We start from the raw sequence: 19,636 nt of genomic DNA, 5'->3' as shown, positions 1-19,636 counted from the left end.
GTGACACAGGAGTACGTAAAGCATTATCTATTTTTATTCATTTTGTACAGATATATTATAGAAAATTTTTTTAAATTATAATGTAATGGTGTAACCCATGAGAATGTAAGAACTTAGAACCATGAGACTAAACACACAATGACACAGGAGTATGTAAAGCATTATCTATTTTATTTATTATGTATGATGTACAAAAGTTAAAAAAGTACCGTATAATGTAACGGTGTAACCCTTGCAAACTTTAGAACCATGAGAATAATCTCACAACGACAAAGGACTGCGAAACGCTTCACTGTATTTATTTATTAAGTATTATATAGAAAATTTTTAAAGTAACAGACTCACTAGAGCGCAAGAAGCTTTTATTAAGATGTATAACACGTGTACAGTACATAAATATAGAGTTATATATTGTATAAACTCTCAGAATATTTGAGAAATAAATATGAATTTTTCATATTACGTATTAAATTTCAATTTCTATTTAATAAAATGTGTCCCAACATGGGTCAACCGTAGTATACAAAAAAAATATACATCCATGCACATCATAACAATGCATCAAGTTTAAATTTCCCCACATTTAATCCTTTATTACAATTTGAAAGTAAAATAAATACAATAATTTTAAAAAAGGAATATGAATGCAAAAATACTGTAAGAATGAAGTGTGTACTTTAGTACACATACAGGGAACATGCAGACAGATTGTCAAAAGGAAGACCACAGGAGTCAAAAGAAGTCAAAATACTAATACATTTTCTTTAAATTGTTACACAATTATTGTTTTGAAAAGAATATCAAATAATTGCAATTAAAATAATAAAATAAGTTTTTTTGTTGAAATTTCTCATTACTAATTATACTGTAAGTTGACGCGAATTGACGTGTACTGACGCAATCCGACATTACTTGACACGATTTGACCTAAAATGACGCGATTTTATGCGAGATGACGCAAGTGGACAGCTCATGGTATGATCGCGACGTGCTTCTACACCGCTGTATCGCGGTGTGTTTTCCGACGACCAGCAGCCTAGGAACGTAATAAAACGGTAATTTTCTTAAAATTGCAGAAGATATTTTTGTCGAACTTTTTATATTTGATTCAAGACATATTACTTAACTATTGTAGGCCTAAATTTTTTATAAAGAAAAAATCGGAACGGAATTCGTTTTCTAGACGTCTTTTGAGCTTCACCCCATGGCCTATGATTCGATGTATAATTTAAGCTTTGAACTTTTGTTTCCAGAAAATATCAGATTATTCTTTAAATTTCTTCAAACATTCTTAAACAAATCATATTTAATCACTCTAAACAACTTCTTATAAACCAAATAAAATTTTTTTCATATTTAAAAAATTTTTTTCATACACTTAAAGACTGGTAAGTGGATTATCTGGATCGTGTATTATTATTAGGCCTCTCTGGCAAAAATCAAACTGGCGGCGCGCGACTCGACCGAACGACATGCAAGAAATGTCCCAAATTTTCCGAATGTTTTATTTTTCTTGTGAATTTGTAGTTTTTATTATACTTTTTGAAACAGTTTTGCTTCTGTGTGTCGAAATTGATAGTTGAAAAGGGTAAATACTCAATAGGTAAGAATGACCTTTTATAAGACGGTGCAGTATAATCCGTCCTTACTTAGGCTAGACTTTTGCGAGGATGATAATAACATCTCCCTGATAATAATATGTCTGAAGCAAGGTTGCCAATGATGTATGTAGGGCCTAGGGAGGTAGACTATGCTGTGCTAGGCCTGGCCTGGCCCTAGGCCAGGCTACTGTAGGCCTAGGCGGAGTGTTTAGCTGCCGCCTCCCCTCCCCCCACCCCTAGACAAATTGTAGGACAGTTTCGATCGCGAGTATGAAACATGTGTCGGCTCTAATGCACTTTTAATAATAGGTATGTGAAGAAAAAATTCAAGGTGAACCAATACCAATTCAATTAGTACCACTGGAAAGAGCTTGAAAAATCCTACACAGTGACACCAAAATTATTTAGATATCTTAAAGGAAATTACTACAAGCATTTGAAATCGTGAATTAGCGTCATTTTTATTACATGTATGTAATTGATTAAAATTTTGGGACCGAAAACGCGACCTTTTTATGGTTTTCGGCCTGCGTTTACGCTAATGCCTCTGACACGACCTTGACAGGGTCGGTCAATTTTTTTCCGAGCCATAAAATACGATGAAACTTCGGGATTTTAAAGACAAAATAATAAACAATATGTAGACTTGCCTTTCAATAACGTAGGATTTGACCTTAGTCTTAGAGTGATATTTGTTCCATCAAAACATGCGAAATCTTAAAACTTTCTAGCGCAGATGATATCTTTGTCCGATCCAGAAAAAAAAAGGTGGATGAAGAGTGGCTTTTCCACTACATCATCATAGATTTAGCATAGCAGTATCCAGGGCATTTCCCTAACGACAGCCAATCAGAATGTAAATTTATGGGGATGTCCCCAGGGAGCATGAAGCAAATGCGGAACAGTAATCTGGCAGAAAAAACAGACGCGATCGCGCGTGCATCTTCACATACTTAACTTTAACCCTAGGAAGTGGATATATTCACGTTGCTGTAAACAAATCAGTAAACGATATATTTACGTTAAATAATAACGCATGCGCAGTCATACTTTAATAAACTTGTATTTTCAGCACTCGACATTAGCGTGGCCTCCTAAGCCGCGGTGATCCCCCTAGGTTCACCACAGCACTAATTAATTTATAATTAATTAATTAATTTAATTTTCTACAATAGCACAGTATGTAGTTTAATCACTAAATAAATTATTAAATCATTGTATTAACTTTTCAAATAAAAGTGATATGAGCTGGAAATGTTATGTTCATTTTACTCAATCATTTGTTGAAAAAACACACTTGACCTAAATACAAGGCCTAGGCCTACGCGAGATTTCCTTTGCTAAAACTCAATTACCACAAAATCAAGACGATATTGCCTACCTGTTGTGTTATACGATAGTCAATCATCACAAACTAAATTACATCTTAATGTTTTCATTCAAACACATTTACCTAAATCGTCACTAACAAAAACAACATCATTATAGTCTTTAGTTGGGTCGAGCATCGAGCCCCGATTGAAGAACATACAGGAAGACCACGTTTGGAGAGTGCACATGATCCACTCTACAAAGTACTCTACGCTATGAAGCAAGAAGTAAACAACGAATAATCATATGCGTGTATTTTTTTTTTTTTTTTTTTCGAAAAAAGTGAGACCAGGGAGATGTAAAAAATACAAAAATATATCATACAACATATTTTCCCATGTAGCCTTATCACTAACAAAACAACATGGGCATGCTGTGCATGTGTCTACGAAGTATGGATGCAGAACTTGGAATAAACAGTCTCGCTCGACGTTGTGATTATGATGCAAGAGCGTGAAACGAATACTTAGCTCATTATCACAGTCATTTAATTATTTTATTTGAAATATTTAATTGAAATACATAGGCTACTACTGTAGGAAATTTAATTACATTTAGTTAGTAAGAACGGTAAAATTATAATTTAAATACTGTTTAAATACTTGTTTAAAAATATGCATACCTTGCTTGTGATTGGCTACCTTGCCTTGTGAATAACTGTTTTGAAGTTGTTTGCACTGCCTGCCGTGCGAATAACCATTTGGTTTTGGGCCTGATTGTACTACTCTTTAATAGGCTATGCGTCATACGAGGCAGGTACCTCTATAATACTGTAGCATTGTGTCAATTGCGAAAAAAATATAGGGGGCAAGTTAAAAAATGTGAGGGAAACCAAATCTGAGACCTGGCTTGCCCGAACTGCAACCAAAAATTTCATAATTCTGCGAGACCTGAGACTGTAAAACAAAACATAAATTTTACACAAAACTTGGTTGCAGGCTAGCCAGTGATGGGTACAGGCTTGCTAAGATTTGGGGACAAGTTGTGGACGAGTTAGATGAGTTATTCTGTATTCGATTGGTGAATCCACTTTGCTTTGCTGAAACCTTGATGAAAACATCTTTCCAAGTACCGTATTTTGGCAGTATCCAAATTAACCACTAGTTGTTTATGACCACTTGTTGTTCTGTTGTTATATTAATATTGGACTAGGCCTAAGCTAGTTGTGTGGAGGTTGTGGTTTGATTCCCACCGAACTCGCTTAATTGGGGACATTTTGCTTGCTTTTGCAAATAACTATATTCTTGTAACAGGCTGTAGTGCATTAAAAGATAGCAAGACTGAAGTTTAATGTTATGGTCCAGCCTGCTCCACCAATCAACACATTCGGATTTACGTATTGGTTGTCAGAACAATATCCATAGTTTATTAATTTTCAGAGAAAAATATAAAACAGTTAGAACTAATACTGTATTATTTTTTTTATATATATATTTTTCAGGATGGGAGAAATTAAATTTGGCAATACAGAGGAATCGTCTAAGCTTAATCTGTCAATCAATCAACAACGGAATTATCACCTGTCACAGCGAGCGCTCATCTTCGCATTTATCAACCTTCTGGCAGCCATTTTATTCTATTTTGAAATGTTAGTTTAACATCTTTTATTACCTTTTTGTAATTAAAGAAAAAATGCTGACTGACACAAAATCAACACTGCTGTGAAAATATCATTTATGCAATTATGATGTGGGGTTTAAAGGGTTGGGCTCCCACTCCTCTTAAATTTTTTAAATAAAAAAATGGAGAAAAGTATTTCTAATCCTAAGTATGAGATTGCCATTTCTTGACATCTTTAGGTGCCATAGTGTAATCATGATGACGTTGATGTGAGTTTTAAGATCCTCAATTTATTAGTCCTTCCCTAGGTGGCCCCCTCCCCCTCCCCCTTTTTTTTAAAATCTGGATCCGCCACTGTTATCAGAATACAAAAGAAATTCATTTCATAAAATTAATTATTATTAATTATTATTATTATGGGTCCAAAAAAGGCTCCTCAATTTCTCTTTTCTTTTTTTTTTTTTTTTGATTTTCAAACATTGTTTAAAATACATGTTTTTTTTAAACTACATATACAAAAAATAGGTTTGTATGTTATTTTTATGTAGTTTCAACTGTAGACAGGAAATCTGATTTTTTTTTGTAGAATATTTTCATAAAATATAATTTTAAAAAAACAAAGGGACTTTTGTGTTATTGTATTAAATTGGTATTCTTGGGAAGAGTTTTACTACTTATGAATCTGCTTGGAGAGCTTGGTCTAGAGACACTCTCTGCTCGCAGGGATGCATTGTGTACTGATTTTGCCAAAGATGCTTTTAATTCTGTTCGTTTTAGCAAGTTTTTTCCTACGTCTAATAATACCACAACAATGACTTTGAGGAAATCAAATAAATTTAAACATTTTAATTGTAAAACAAATCTAATTAAGAGTAGTCCTCTCCCCTATCTTACCAATTTACTTGAGCTTCAATAATTACATTTTTTCTTTGGCACACTGTGCTTCCTTGCTCAGTATTCTGGTCCTTTCCAATTTTAATTTTTAATTGTCAACCAACTTTTTGAATCTTTGAACATTGAATCTTCGAATTTTTTAAACAAATTTGTTTGTATGTAATAACTTTAAGTAATTGAATAATTCTTAATTTTTTTTAAAATGTAATTTAATGTTTATTTGTAAATTCTCTGTGTAGTTTTGTTTTTGGTTTATTGTTTTATAATATCAGACCTACCAACTCACCCAATATCTAAACAAATCTCCAGTTCTCCCGATTTTTTAAATTTTCACCCGATTTCACTGATTTTACAGGTTCCCTCCGCAAAATACTCCTATTTATGCATATTTAATGATTGATTAGATCGTTATTATTCAATGTATTCACCACGATAGACAAGCAGCAATTTAATAAGTTGTTTTGCAGTAATCCTGTACCATTGATTTTATACCACTATGATTTGTCTTGATGTGTCTTTTTTAGTAAATTGCATCATCTTCTGGTTAATTCTGGAAACCTCCAGATTTTTTGGTAAATCTCCAGTTTTTTTTAGATTTAAAAAAAAATCTCCAGATTTTCATGGCCCAGGGGTTGGCAGGTCTGTAAAATTGTTTCTGCAATTCAGCTTTTGCTGCAACTGAATGATTTTTATGGATTTTATATATATTTATATTTTTTTGAATAAAGATACCAGGATAAAATAAGTGAAATAAATTACGTACTGGCAAATGTTTTTTTTTTTTTACACCAGAAAAAGTCAATATATATCTCAATTGCTACAGTTTGAACATCCCATGATATGGTACTGTGAATGTTTCCTAGCAACAGTTTTTATATTCAACATGGCAATTGACTTTATTCGCTACATCTTATTTACTGTCGATGCAACCCGCAATCCTGTTGAGCTCACCCCTGAGGAGAGAAAAATCTTTGGCGTTAAAGATAAAGGTAAATGCATCAGTAATTCTGCCTTGCAGCATTGAAATCTAAGAGGCCAGTATATTATTTTGATGTTACTCTGTGTATCTAAGGGTGTGCAGAAGGCATACGCACCTCCAAAAAAATACTTCCCCCCCCCCACAAACAACACGATGCCCCCCCCCCCAAAATTATGTTCAAGTTGTTAAAAATCACCTAAAATTACTTTATTTTACAAGTTAGCGCCCCTGACCTAATCATCTAGATCCCCCACGTGGCCTTTGCGCTCTCCCATCGCGCCCCCCTTATTTTAAGACTTTTACATACGCCACTGTTGTTCAGCGCTGAATGTTTGCTGATTGTCAGTGGCAGTCTAAATAGATTGTTATTAAAAAATGAAACGATCCATTGCGCCTTTCTTGGGCCATTGCATTCTTCATAAAATCACTTCAGCCGACCACTATTGTGTTGTACTTTGGTATTGCTCGCATGCCGAGTGCAAATTTAGATCTCCGAAGGTCTGTCATAATACTTGGTCAGGCCTTCTATCACAGTGGAAGAAGTTGCATTTGTGTAAATTGCCAAATGTGCCTGGCCTTCCTGGTGGAGGTGTACTGTAAGAATCGGCAACATAAAGTGGAATTAAAGTGATTTATGTTAAATCTTCAAGATTTTTCTTTACAGTATTACCATTATCATTACTGTATACAATAGACCGAATCGGTGGTTGGAGTCACATGACTTATAGTGGGTATTAGGGTTTGTTTACAATTTATCGAGATTGCAAAACGACAGTGCATTGAATATGTCTTCGCCTTGTATAGGCAAATCATAGATGTTGGTTGGAACGCGATTTACAATTTGGTAAATCACTTATTAGTGTTTTCAAAATTAAATTTTCAAACACTATCACTATCAGATTGGTTTGGTAAGGCTCAATTGGATAGTGAGAATAAAGCCTGGAAGTTTTTCGAGGAAAGGTACGGTATTTTCACGATGTGCATGTTGCTCCAGTTGAGTCATCGCTGGCTGAGATACTTTTAGACCTAAGTCAAGAATATATTATTCATGGCAAATGCCATCGCAGCATGAAAAAAATAAATGAATCTCCCCATTCGTTGCAAGAGTATTATTTTACAATTATTTTAAATCAAAAATTAAATTATAGGATGTTTTAGTAGCTACTGCCAAGGATAATCATCATCATGACATTATAAACAACAAATATTATCTTACTATTACAGTATGAACTGGTATTAGGGTATTATTGTACCATACCAACCAGGCCTAGGCCTATTATCACCAGGCCAAGTTCAAGGCTTAAAAACTTCCTCCTTGGTCAACAGTACAGCCTAGGCCTAACATTGTATGCAGCCTACACAAGCAGCATTCCAGAGCCTAAATAAAATGCTTGGACTCGAGATTTGCCAAAGTAATTATAATCACTATTTAAAAAAACATAGGCCTACTGCCTTACTTTACTTTAGGGCGCTGTCTAAAAAACATGATAACTCTCTCAATATACATGTTCAAACTAAGCGCACTGTGGTTTATGATGTGGTCTGTTTAAATTTTTAGTACCCACAATATGTCACATTACCTGTAATAGCTGGAGGCACTGATTCGCTATTGTCAGAGGATTGCAGGGTGTTTTTTTTTTTTTTTTTTTCTGAGATTTGTGCTGGGTTTAGCGGTTCAGCCTTCTTCATGTTTGGAGAAGTACATCCAGTGGATGACAGTATTTTATTCCACTCCTTAAAGTCAGCCTATCATTTGATGTTGCTAATAATTTGATTGATCGTTTAATGCTCTATGTTTATGACCTAACAATAATTTTGATGTTTAATTATAGTTTTACAATAATTTAGACAATAATTAACTTGTCTTTCTTACCCTAGCAATGTTTTTTAGTTTTTTTGTGATTGATTTTTGATTTTTTTATATTTCTGCTTTAAGTGTATGTATTGTATACAGTATATTTGTAAAAATGTAGATCCAACTCCTAAAAAGTTGCAATAAAAATGATTTGATTTAAATTAATTACAGTTGTTTCTGGATAAAATAGATTAAGATAAATGTATATTTAATCTATTCTGATCGGTCAATTGGATTGACACTTGGGAAAAGCTCATTACACTGTATCTGTTAACATCCATAAACAGAGGTGTAACTGACAAAAAACACTTGTGTTTTTGTTTCAGCATTTGGCTTCAAGACAACACCAACCCGCTCTCGTGTCCACTCAGATCCCACAAATACGTCGTCATCATCATACCGTCGAGCCAGTCCAAGTACATCATACATAAATACATCCAACAATGACGGAGCAAGTTTTCACTCACGGCACTCCGTAATGGAAGGCAGTAACTCGTTTGTGTCACCAAATGTATTTTCCAACTCATTTGTAACAAGTTATTCTCCAACTAGACCCACTAGTTATTCAACATTTTCTAGGGTAATTCTGATTACATTTCTGTAGTATTGTTAGCATAAGCCATAGAGTTATAGTCCATAAAATCACGTCGGTCTGCGCCCATTAAAGGCAGCGAGACCCGTCTATAGTGTAAAACACCTGTTTCCATGGCAACCAAGTTCACAGTCACTGGGTCAACATCAATTAAACATTGTTTTATTTGTTTTTTACTTGATTCAGCCTCCGTCAGGTAGCCCCCACACACCCGTGTCAAACTACTCCCCCATCTACAGAGAGTCAAGTGCATCATACCTAAAAGCAAGACACCAGTCCACCCCACTACCTGGATCCCCAGGTAAGTTGATTCATTCATTAACTTGTTTTAATCATCTGTCATTTATTTATGCATGCATTCTTTTATCATTTTTTTCTGTCATTCATTCATACATTCATCATTTAAGATTCATAAATATCTTTTACTTAAAAAAACTTGACCCACGGTTTGTAATACAACATATTGATCACAATAGCAGTAAAATATACAATAATAAATAATAATGATATGTTTATACATTAAAGCACTAAACTTCTACAAGGCCTCTAAGCGTTTCACGTATTACCCCCGATCATTGGATTATTATTAAATAGTTCAATAATCATACAAAATTTGAGGGAACGCACTTAGTGAGATAAATGTCATTTTACACAATAAGGGCATTTTTTACATCTCTTACAAAACAAAATACAAAATACAAAATTGGACCCAATGGCTAAACTAATACTAAAATACCGAGCCAACACCTTGCTTTGCGTGGTTGTGAATCCAAGAAGCCTTAATAGTCTATGAATGATGCTTCCATGGACACTAACAGACAAACCTATTATGATGACAAATACTTTACACATGTATGGGGTATCCAATGTTATTCACTTAATGCTTAATATATTAATTGAATTTAGTCTCATACATACATTTATGTATTCATTCATCATACATTCAGTCATTTAGAGGGTGCACTCGCTTTTTTGGTGTTCATATAAAACCGCAGAAATTAACATTGAATGTTGCTTGTTTGGTGTTCCATATAAAACCACAAAGGGAATGCGGAAAATACACTAATTTGCTTAAAAGAAAAATAATAATATCGCCCTTCGTATTCAAGCAGCAGTCAAGAAAACCATGTACATAACTGTAAACCTCAGAAATTAACGTTGAATGTTGCTCTTTTGTTATTTCATTAAAGGTATTATGAACGTTTTGCACGTCATACGCGGACTGCGTATTGTTATTCAGGAACAGGGCGGAAGTATGCACACTATAGAGTGACTGCTCTAGTTATTTCATATATTCATGCATTCATTTATTTATTAATTTTTTCATTCATAATTCTATTCTAGTTGATGTACAGACTTTTATTGAGGACATTTTAGAATTGAATATTAACAAAATATTAACAATTTTAAGGGTATACAAGTAATTTAAGTTTTATATGATATGTGTCTGTTTAATTGGTGCAAAATTTTATCTCATTTTCAATTGGATGCTTTCTAAAAAATTAAAAGTAGATAATTTACATACTGTATTAAACATAAATACACAGACACAGACAACATAACTGTGCATTGAATAATTTTTTTTTTCTTCTCCAGTTGCAATGGGGTCAGATGAGGTCATTACTGATGCTGCATCGCTCCAGTCATACCTGAAGGCTTATGAAGAAAAGGAGAGGAGAAACCAACTAAGTAAGGAACATATTTCCACTATTGTTGAATATAATTTTAAAATATTTATCTTTTTTGTACTTTTTTTAAGTAGAATATTTTCAGAAATAACATTGAAAGGGTCAGCTGTTTATGAATAAACAAGAATATAATAATAATAATAATAAACAGTAAATAAATAACAATTAACAGGTATAAACTATCTTGCACCGGACACCATTCCAGTATTTCTAAATTCTATCAAGGTTCCTGAAATTACATCTAACAATATAACATACAAAATAGATCTAAACATAGTATTTAAAATTTAATCATGAAAATAAACTATTAAAAGAAAGCGTAAAAGGCACATTATTACTATTTACAATTAAATAATTTTATAAATTTTAAGCTAAAATGCATACATGATGCATATACATTCAAGGAGACATTTAAAAAAACAGAAAAAAAATATTAATACAATAATAAGCAATTAGTATAGTATTACATGTAATACACTAGTGGAATTTATTATACAAAGGTTAGAATAATGCATGAAAAAATTTCCAACCCAAGGCCCAACAAAATTTATAGATAGGAAAATAACATCGAGAGTGAGTTCTAATACATAATATTGGGATTATTCAAGGTGGATGGAAAGAATAAATTTTTCTTTTAAAATTTAATGATTTTAAATTACAGGCAGTTCTGAACTTTCACCAAGTGGTAGCCCGTCATTTTGGACATACAATCGCACTGCTGCAGACTTCACTCCTGTGTTGCGTAAATATCAATATCAATTAGCCAGTCGTTCACCCCAGTCCTCGTCTTCCCGTAACGACGATGATGATGACCCCGATTTTCCTGCTACATTTGCTGCCAATGAAGTGTGGTCGAAAGTGCATGTATCTAAGGATATGGTTGAGGAATGGACTGCCAACTTAAGGAAGGTTAGATCAACGTTCTGTCAACTGTGGGTTGTGACCCACCAGTGGGTCGCCAAAATATTTTGGTGGGTCACAACTTGATAGAAATCATTAACCATCAGCTAGCTTGTAGTGTGTCACTAACATTTTATCGTCATTAATATACTTTGAGAAACACATGTTATCAGTCGGCTAAACTGGTGGTAGCCACTGTGTGTTCGCTGAACCGTGGAGATCTCTTGGTCACCGGTTCTATTCCCATTGCTGCTCTCCTTGTATTTCAACTAGAGGACCGAAGTTAATGATGGCGCACCGTCTTTCGGATGAGACGTTTAAGCCGTTGGTCCCGTGTGCATTATGGCCCATGTGCATGAAAAAAGAGTAGGGGAATGTCTCCCGGTGTACTGCCCAATCATCCCGCTGGAAATAAGTCTTCTTCAGGCTTTTGTGGGTTATCCTTGGTGTTTACACCGAATAAATCCTATCCAATCCAGGAGTGAAGATCTGTGTAGGCTATTTTTTTTTCACCTGTATTCCTATTATTGTTGCCCCTGTTGTCATAGGTATTAAATATTTTGTTACCACGATAAATAAGTTCGGTAAGTCTGATTGGTTTTAATCTTGACAGAATGCAAGATGGTAATTACATAATATAGAATAAAATGTTGTTTAAAAAAAAGATGTGGAAAAGCAGACTGTTTGCTTGTATGCTTAACCTTTGACATAGACATGCACACATGAAACTACAGAAGGGTTCATTAAACTAAAGCTGATGTTGCAACTTCAAGAAACAAGAAACCACCAAACATTTTTTTGTATGGTACTTATTGATAAAGTTTTGATTCCAAAGCCATTTCATCATAATGTATCTATCTTCAGTTTCCTAAGATAATATCGACTGGCCTTGGCTTAAGTTGCTAAAGTAATGGAATGCACTTATACTTTTTTTCAGTGGATATTTCAGGCGATATTGAAACCGCTTGTTAAAGAGATTAGCGTTATTAATGAAAGACTGACTCAGCTTGGCACACCAGAGTTAAAGATTGGAGGTATATATATGTTTTTGGTTTTGTAATAAAGAAATTAAAAAAAAAGAAAAGAAATGGTATATGGTGAGCCTCATGGTGTTATATTTTTAACATCACCACTTGCATGTCCTCACAGTGGACATCGAGGCCACTTTAATAGTTTGGCGCAGAGGTAACGGTTTGGTTTCCTAACATCGAGGTTGGGTTGTCAATCCTTTGCTGTACACTTCGCTTATTTCCCTGAGCAAAGCACTTATCTGTGTTGCTTCTCTCCACTCAGGAGTATAAATGCCTACCTAGTGAGATTGCATCCTGCTGTGCCAATATGGCAGACCTAAGCTTGTGCACCCAATGACAATGGAAGCGCTTCGTAACCTAAAGGAAAGGCGCTATGTAAATACGAAGTAATAAATAGCAAATAAATTCTTTTCTGTCTCTCATATCCTTCCAGCTCTGTAATTAAACATGCTTCTTTCTTTCAACTTCAATAGTAGATATCTTTATGTGGGTTTTTAGCCTGTATATAAAGCTTAAATATTATTAATGTAGGTAACAAATAAAAATATATAAATAAAAAAAAATAAAAAAATTGTTTTTTTTTTTTCTTTGCCTTTCAAAGATTCAAGGATTAATCTGGCCCAGACCCCCTAAATTTAAAAAAATTGTAAACTAAAAATGGAGGAAAAATGAAATTTACGTTCAAATTAAAGCCTGAGAGTGTCATGTCCAGCCATCTAGAGGTGCCATTATCATAAATTTTTTTACCTCAGTCTTAACCATGGGGGTATTGACCCCTTATCTTTGAAGGTTCTTCCCTGGGCCCCTCTATTTCAAATTCCTGGAGCTGCCACTGTTTACTATAGCAAAAAGTGCTTGTCTACTGTTATTGGAAGGGTTGTTTGCATGTACCATATGTATAGCACTCGTGGTACTGAGCTCTTTTCCTTTTTTGCTTTCTCCTGCTTAGAAGTGAGCCTAACATCGTTGAAGCAAGTTGCACACACCAAGGCCCAGCACCTACCTACCCTCAATGCTGTGCTGCCTTACCTGGACATCTCAGCCAACCAAGAGTATTTAGTCGCCAGGATCAGAGGTGAGAGGTACCCTAATAGACCTTCCTGCAGTGTAAATCAAACTTGACAACTGACCAATCAGAACAGGTCCAAGAATACAACCTTAGCTACAATATATAAGGGGGCGGGGCTTAGCGGAACAGCCCATAGTCAGGTTAACAGGGTTCGAAATTTTGTCTTCTTTCATTCTGTGTAGCATGTTCAGTAGATATTATACGAATATTGACTGCTCATGAGGGGAACGGTGAAATCTATTGTCCCGAGGTGATGTTGAGACCGTAGCTTATCTTACCTTCTGCCCTAGGGAAGATAGGCCACAGTCTCCACATACTAAGGCGCTATAGATTTTGCCGTTCCTCGAAACTAGAGCAGTCAATATTTGTTTTATATACCTCATGCATAGATTCTACAAGGCCTAAAAAAGTACTTACTTCCTAGCTTAGCCTAGAGGCCTACATACTAGCCTAGGCAATTAAAGAGTGTGTCTAGCTCTTTTTTGCTAATTTCCTCAATTTTAACAGCACCCATCGTGTTGCAATATTTGTCGAATATTGACAAGACATATTTAATTTTTCTTTTGGTGTTTCTGCTATCGGCTTTATCAAGAAGTCATGCTAACCTAGGCTAGTCCTTCTTCATCCAGGAGCTCGAACCGACAAGGCCTAGCCTCCATATTTGTTTATTTGTTTGTTTGTTGATTATTCCATTATAGGCATAGGGTGATGTTGTAATGCTGCACTTGTTTGTTGATTGATGGCTCAGTTCATTTAATATGGAGCACCTCTTTAATTTTAAGCTGGAAACTGCTGTTGGCCTGATCTGGAATTTTAAAACTTTCTCTATTTAAATTAGATTTACACTTAGAATTGCAGAATAGTATTAACTACTGTATAATTCCAAAAACAGAATACTATTAACTATAATTCCAAAATTGCGTACCAGTTTACTTACCAAGTTTCCTGATTATGAAGATAAGTTTTTATCCAAAATCTTAATTACGAGGCTGAGGGAGTGGAGATGTGTTGTAGTACTGAGAAAAATCTTGTACTTTCACAGGATTTGAACCCAGGACCCTAGTATTGGAAGGCAAGCACCTTAACCACTAAGCTACATTTCCACTCCAATATTGTACAACAATTTTGATAAGCTTGAGTGCTAAACTAATCTTTTGTTTTTTGACAGAGTTGGGAGCTGGTGGTAGCATAAGTGAATTCAGGTGGAATAGTGGTGGAGTTCACAAAGGAAGAAAATGGCATCAGGATCTACCCTCAGACTCTGCTGTAAGACTTTGCATTCCAAAATATTCATCAATACTAAGCCCTGTCATGTGATACCTAAATATGGTCATGATGACATCACATCATGACCATAAATAGGCATATAAGACTTGATTCTACCAACTGAACCCTATGCGAGGAGCAGCTGGAGCCAGCTCCTATGTTAAGGCTGTAGTCAGCGGCACCCCTGCCTTTAACTGCTTGGCCACTCGACACAAATAATGTATTTGATAAACCACTTATTTAATTTGTTATCTACTAGATTGTGATGCACCTTTTGTGTAGCTACTTTAATTTCCGTCTTCCACCGCACCCTAAGTACCCGGATGGCAAGATTTTCACCAGTAAGCATTTCATGAAGACTCCTGATAAGCCTGGTGAGTGTTTATTCTGGCTTTTAATCTGCATTCCCATCAAAACCAAACTGACCGTGTTTCCGCAGCTCTGAGCATCAGCGTTCCTATTCTAACATACCGATACAATTTTCTGATCGGTTTGGTAGGCCTTCCAATCCGAAAATTCGGATTCAGGGTCCATACCAAATCAGCCCCACCATGGTTGGGGCAGAGGTAAGAAAATTTATGATTAAGGCACCAGACGGCCAGAAATAATAATAATAATAATTCTGGAGACTGCTATAGCACCAGTGTCCCCCATGGCGCTTTTGCCACCCAGAAAATGAAACAGTAGGCAGGGTCGTCTAGCCCGAATTCAGTCACTGTTGGAAATGGCATTCTGAGACATAAATTTTCTTTTTTTTTTAACCATTTTTTCATAATTTAGAAAAATTGAGGGGTGGGGGAGGTTTAATCTGCCATTGCACTATACTTCATATATTTTGGGAAGTTTTTACATAGCATTCAAATTTTGTTTTCAGATTTGAAGAAAAAGGACAACCTTTTCCTGTATCAATCAAAAATTAATCCACCACATTATAAGCTAATTATCGGAGATGACACTTGGGACTTGCCTAAGGTAAAGAAAAATGTTGTATTTATCTTGTTTTTTATTTAAGAATGTTGATAAATCTCTACAAGTATAATTTTATGGCTCTTTAGATGCTTAAATCCATTTGTTTGATTGTGTTTGTCTTTGTGTCTTTTGTACGAGGAAAGCGTTTGGCACATTGAAGTGTTTGGCTCAGACTCTCAACCTCGTGTTCGAGGGTTTGAAGGGTCTCACTGTGTGGGTTGTATGTGTTCTTGGGCAAGACACTTTATCTGCATTTGTCTCTCTAGCTAGCAGGGATGTAGTTATGGTGGGCAGTCCACCCAGTCTAAAGCTAATTTCATGGCCCTTCACCCACCCTTATTAACCCACTTTTCCATCCTTAAAAATATACTCTTATCATTTTGAGTTTTTTAATGTTATTACCTACCCACCCTTAAAATGTCTTATCACCCACCCTTAGTTTTGTACATCTACAACACTGAGTATAATGGGTACTGGCATATGCTGGAAAGGTGAACAAACTTGTTATGAGGAGGAGTAGCGATCCCCCTCAAAGCATTGCACAGTCTGGCCCCAATGCTTAAGAAAGAGAGATGGGCACTCCAAACCAGTACAGGTTCGGCTACCATTATCTTACCATATTAATAACTCACAAGAAAAGCATTTAATAAGTAATATTTGTAAAAAGAAAACATGTATATATGTAAAAACATGTATAAATGAAAAAAACATGTATAAATGAGCCCACTAAGTGGTGCTCCCAAATAAGCGCTACTACACTTAATCGAGAGAATATCCCTGCATGTAATGAAAAACTTTGAGAAACACGGTTTTAAATACAATGTATACAGTGTTCCAATTAATAAGAATAAAAGCGCCACACACCAATAGTTTTTTTTAATAAGCGCAGCTCTCGAATAAGCGCCGCACAGAATCCTCCAAAAATCTTATAAGCGCTGTGCCGCTTTTTTGAGGATTTACGGTACATCAAAATAATAATAGTGAGTAAGGAAACAAATGAACAAATGTTTTCTTGAACCTTAAACCTTGAACTTTGTTATTATGTATGTTGCAGGGAAGAAGTAATATGTTCCAATGCATTCTGTTGTTCCTTCATCACATTAAGACTAAGGAGCATGGTATGCTAGGGTAAGTAGAACATTGTTTAATACTTTCCAAACATATAAATAAATAGAAGTGCTTTGGGGCAGCAAGAACGGTTTGTTTTCCGAACCTCAAATCACTGTGCATTTTGCTTGTGTGAAGACACTTTATCTGCATTGCTTCTTTGCACCCAGGAGTGTAAGTGGGCACCTGAAGAGGTTCAAGTGCAGAAATGTGCTGATATATTGCATGCAGTAAAGTATGGAATTTCCCCTATAGGCATTGTTCCAATGACTGTGGTAATAATGTGGAAAAGCACTCTGAGTCTTAGAAGGCCGTGTTTTCGCAGCACTTATTATCCGATAAATTATCAGAAAGCAGCAATTTTGTAATTTTTTGCTGTAGAAACAGGTCCCAAATTATCCAACAAATTTTCCACCCCTGGAACCATAGGCGAGTGTACCATTCAAACCAGTGCCAATATTATGGCTGTATTTCACGGTTCCCCTCTCTTAACCGCTCAGCCAATCAACTTGCCTAGAAATGGCATTCAAAAATTGTTTTGAGCAGATGGAGCTTGGCACAGCAAAATCAACTGGTTGATGGTGTTTCCATATCAATAATCTAAACGATGGCATATGCACATGTCAAACTTGCGACAATACCGTGCCTGATATTTTTTTTTTGAGGTAAAACAACATATCTGTGAATATCGTTAATTCACTTTGCAATAAACCAAAATTTGTAATCTCAATTTACATACAATCATATGTCTATAGATACAGATGGGTACAAGAATTTATTACCAAAATACAAACATTAAAACTTCAACCCTATTTATCTCGAAAAAGTGAAAATTTCAAGTTATGTTGTTTTGCCACGGAACTGCCGAGTGGTGGATAGATTAATGAATATATTATTTCATTTCATTTCATTTATTCGTCTCAAAAAATACAATTCACATAAAATATCATACACAAAAAAGACGTAGAGACAGGAAATCCAAAAAGAGAACTAAATCAACTGTCAAGTGGATTACAAAAAAACAGACAAACAGACACAAAATATATAAATGTATATGAATATAAATATCAAAATCAGCCCTTAAAATAATCTTTCAATGCTTTATAAAAATATTCAAAATTGTAAATAAGTTTATCACACACATTAGTCGGCAAATCATTCCAAAGACGGGGAAAATAATTACAAATAGAGTTTTTGAAACAATCAGTCCTGGCAAAATTATGAATAAATTTGAAATCACTTAAATTATAACGTCTAATATTAATTTTAATGAGGTTGAAGATTGGAAACTTATATTTGGATAAGAAGCTTACACGAAAGAAAAGGCGTTTATATAAGATTGCGAATGTATAAAATGACAGTTGTAAATGGGAAACTTACAATAAGTGTAGAAACCTGGTTAAATCCACAACAAGAAAATCTTACTATGAATTCATTATAGATGGAACAGAGTATTGACCGTGGTTATTGGTAATTTTAGTTTCATATTACCTGGCATTACATGACACACGTTACTGTACTTTTTTTAAACATTCAATTTCATTTTCATTTCCTTATACGTTTAGCAAATCTATAATTACTTTCTTCCTTTTTAATTCCAGACGGGTGAATCTAGGAGCTTCCGGTGTTAATATACTTTGGATTATTGACGAATGATGCAAGGAAGAAGTGAAAGAAACGATAGTATGAAACACTTGTTATGAATAGGCAAGAATTTGAATAAATTCGCACTGGATTGATGAAAAAAGAGTTGTCCTACATTCAGTTAATGACAAAGCATTAATGTTGGGTAGTTGATGATCGCCGTGGCAGGTATCGTTGACAAATGTTCTACATGACTAAGGTATGCCGTTCAGAGTGAGGCGTTTTTTTTTGGAGCGTATTGAAGAAGTATTTTCCTTGATAATTATCAAAGATAGAATTTAATGAATTTCTGACAATGTGTATTAAAAATGTATTTTCCTTTAATTTGTGTAAATTGATAAATTTAATATAGTGTTTATTTGTCATACAATCTTTTAGAAGTTTATCTAAATCTTTGATTTTAATGTGGTATGTAATTAATGTCATGAAATATGCAGGTGATGATAATATCCATACAGGTGTAAATGACATGCATATGTAAATCATCTAATAATACAATTCATCTCATTTAAAGGTATTATGTACACTTTGCATGTGTGTATTGATTACATAGATAATACTACTAAATGCAAGACGTTTGATGAAGCGTTACAAGATTTTAAACTGGGCGATCATATTTTAATACATGTACTAAAGCATACAATGAACAATATTTTTATGACCCTGCTCCGACCAATGTAGTACGGTGGATTTTGGTGGATACACAATTAGTTCATGGCACCTCATTTATTTTGCGTGCTAGTATTTCAACATAGAGTACTAGGCTACTACTACAGGTGGAAGTAAATGCAAGTAGCTTTGATGGTTGCAAGGTGAGGCTAGGCTGAGTTAGCTATTCAAAATAATTAGGTTGCGACTTATAACCTGACATGTACAAATGCATATTCTCCATCTTACTAAAACCATAGACAATCCATACCTTCTCTTAGACACTCTATTTTGATAAAGAGAACATAGTTGATGATTTTATCTGTAATTAACGATTCTTATTCAATGTTATGACTTTCTTTCATGTCACATTGTTAGAATAATTGCATAACTGACATTATTTATTTGTATTTTGTAAGGACAATAATTTGCACTATTTCATGAAGTTCCTTTATATATTAT

At 34.7% G+C, this 19,636-nt stretch overlaps 1 protein-coding gene across 1 annotated transcript; it reads left to right on the top strand.

Annotated features, from left to right (window-relative positions):
* Nucleotides 1–1,428: 1,428 nt before the first annotated feature.
* On the top strand, nt 1,429–19,630 carry LOC117121539 (transmembrane protein 209-like). The gene is made up of 14 exons (XM_033266769.1): nt 1,429–1,603; nt 4,414–4,560; nt 6,219–6,415; nt 8,587–8,840; nt 9,039–9,153; nt 10,449–10,541; nt 11,202–11,449; nt 12,378–12,474; nt 13,421–13,546; nt 14,709–14,806; nt 15,066–15,180; nt 15,681–15,778; nt 16,830–16,903; nt 18,484–19,630. Exons 2-14 carry the CDS (start codon nt 4,415–4,417, stop codon nt 18,536–18,538), a joined length of 1,716 nt encoding a protein of 571 aa, XP_033122660.1. The 5' UTR covers nt 1,429–1,603; nt 4,414; the 3' UTR covers nt 18,539–19,630.
* The last annotated feature ends 6 nt before the right edge of the window (nt 19,631–19,636 follow it).

Source organism: Anneissia japonica, unplaced genomic scaffold, assembly GCF_011630105.1.
Source record: "Anneissia japonica isolate Jap-2015-1 unplaced genomic scaffold, ASM1163010v1 scaffold287921_len548085_cov176, whole genome shotgun sequence".
Classification (NCBI taxonomy): domain Eukaryota; kingdom Metazoa; phylum Echinodermata; class Crinoidea; order Comatulida; family Comatulidae; genus Anneissia; species Anneissia japonica.
The sequence above is the reverse complement of the archived record's forward strand: the minus strand, read 5'-3'. Positions and strand labels throughout refer to the sequence as shown.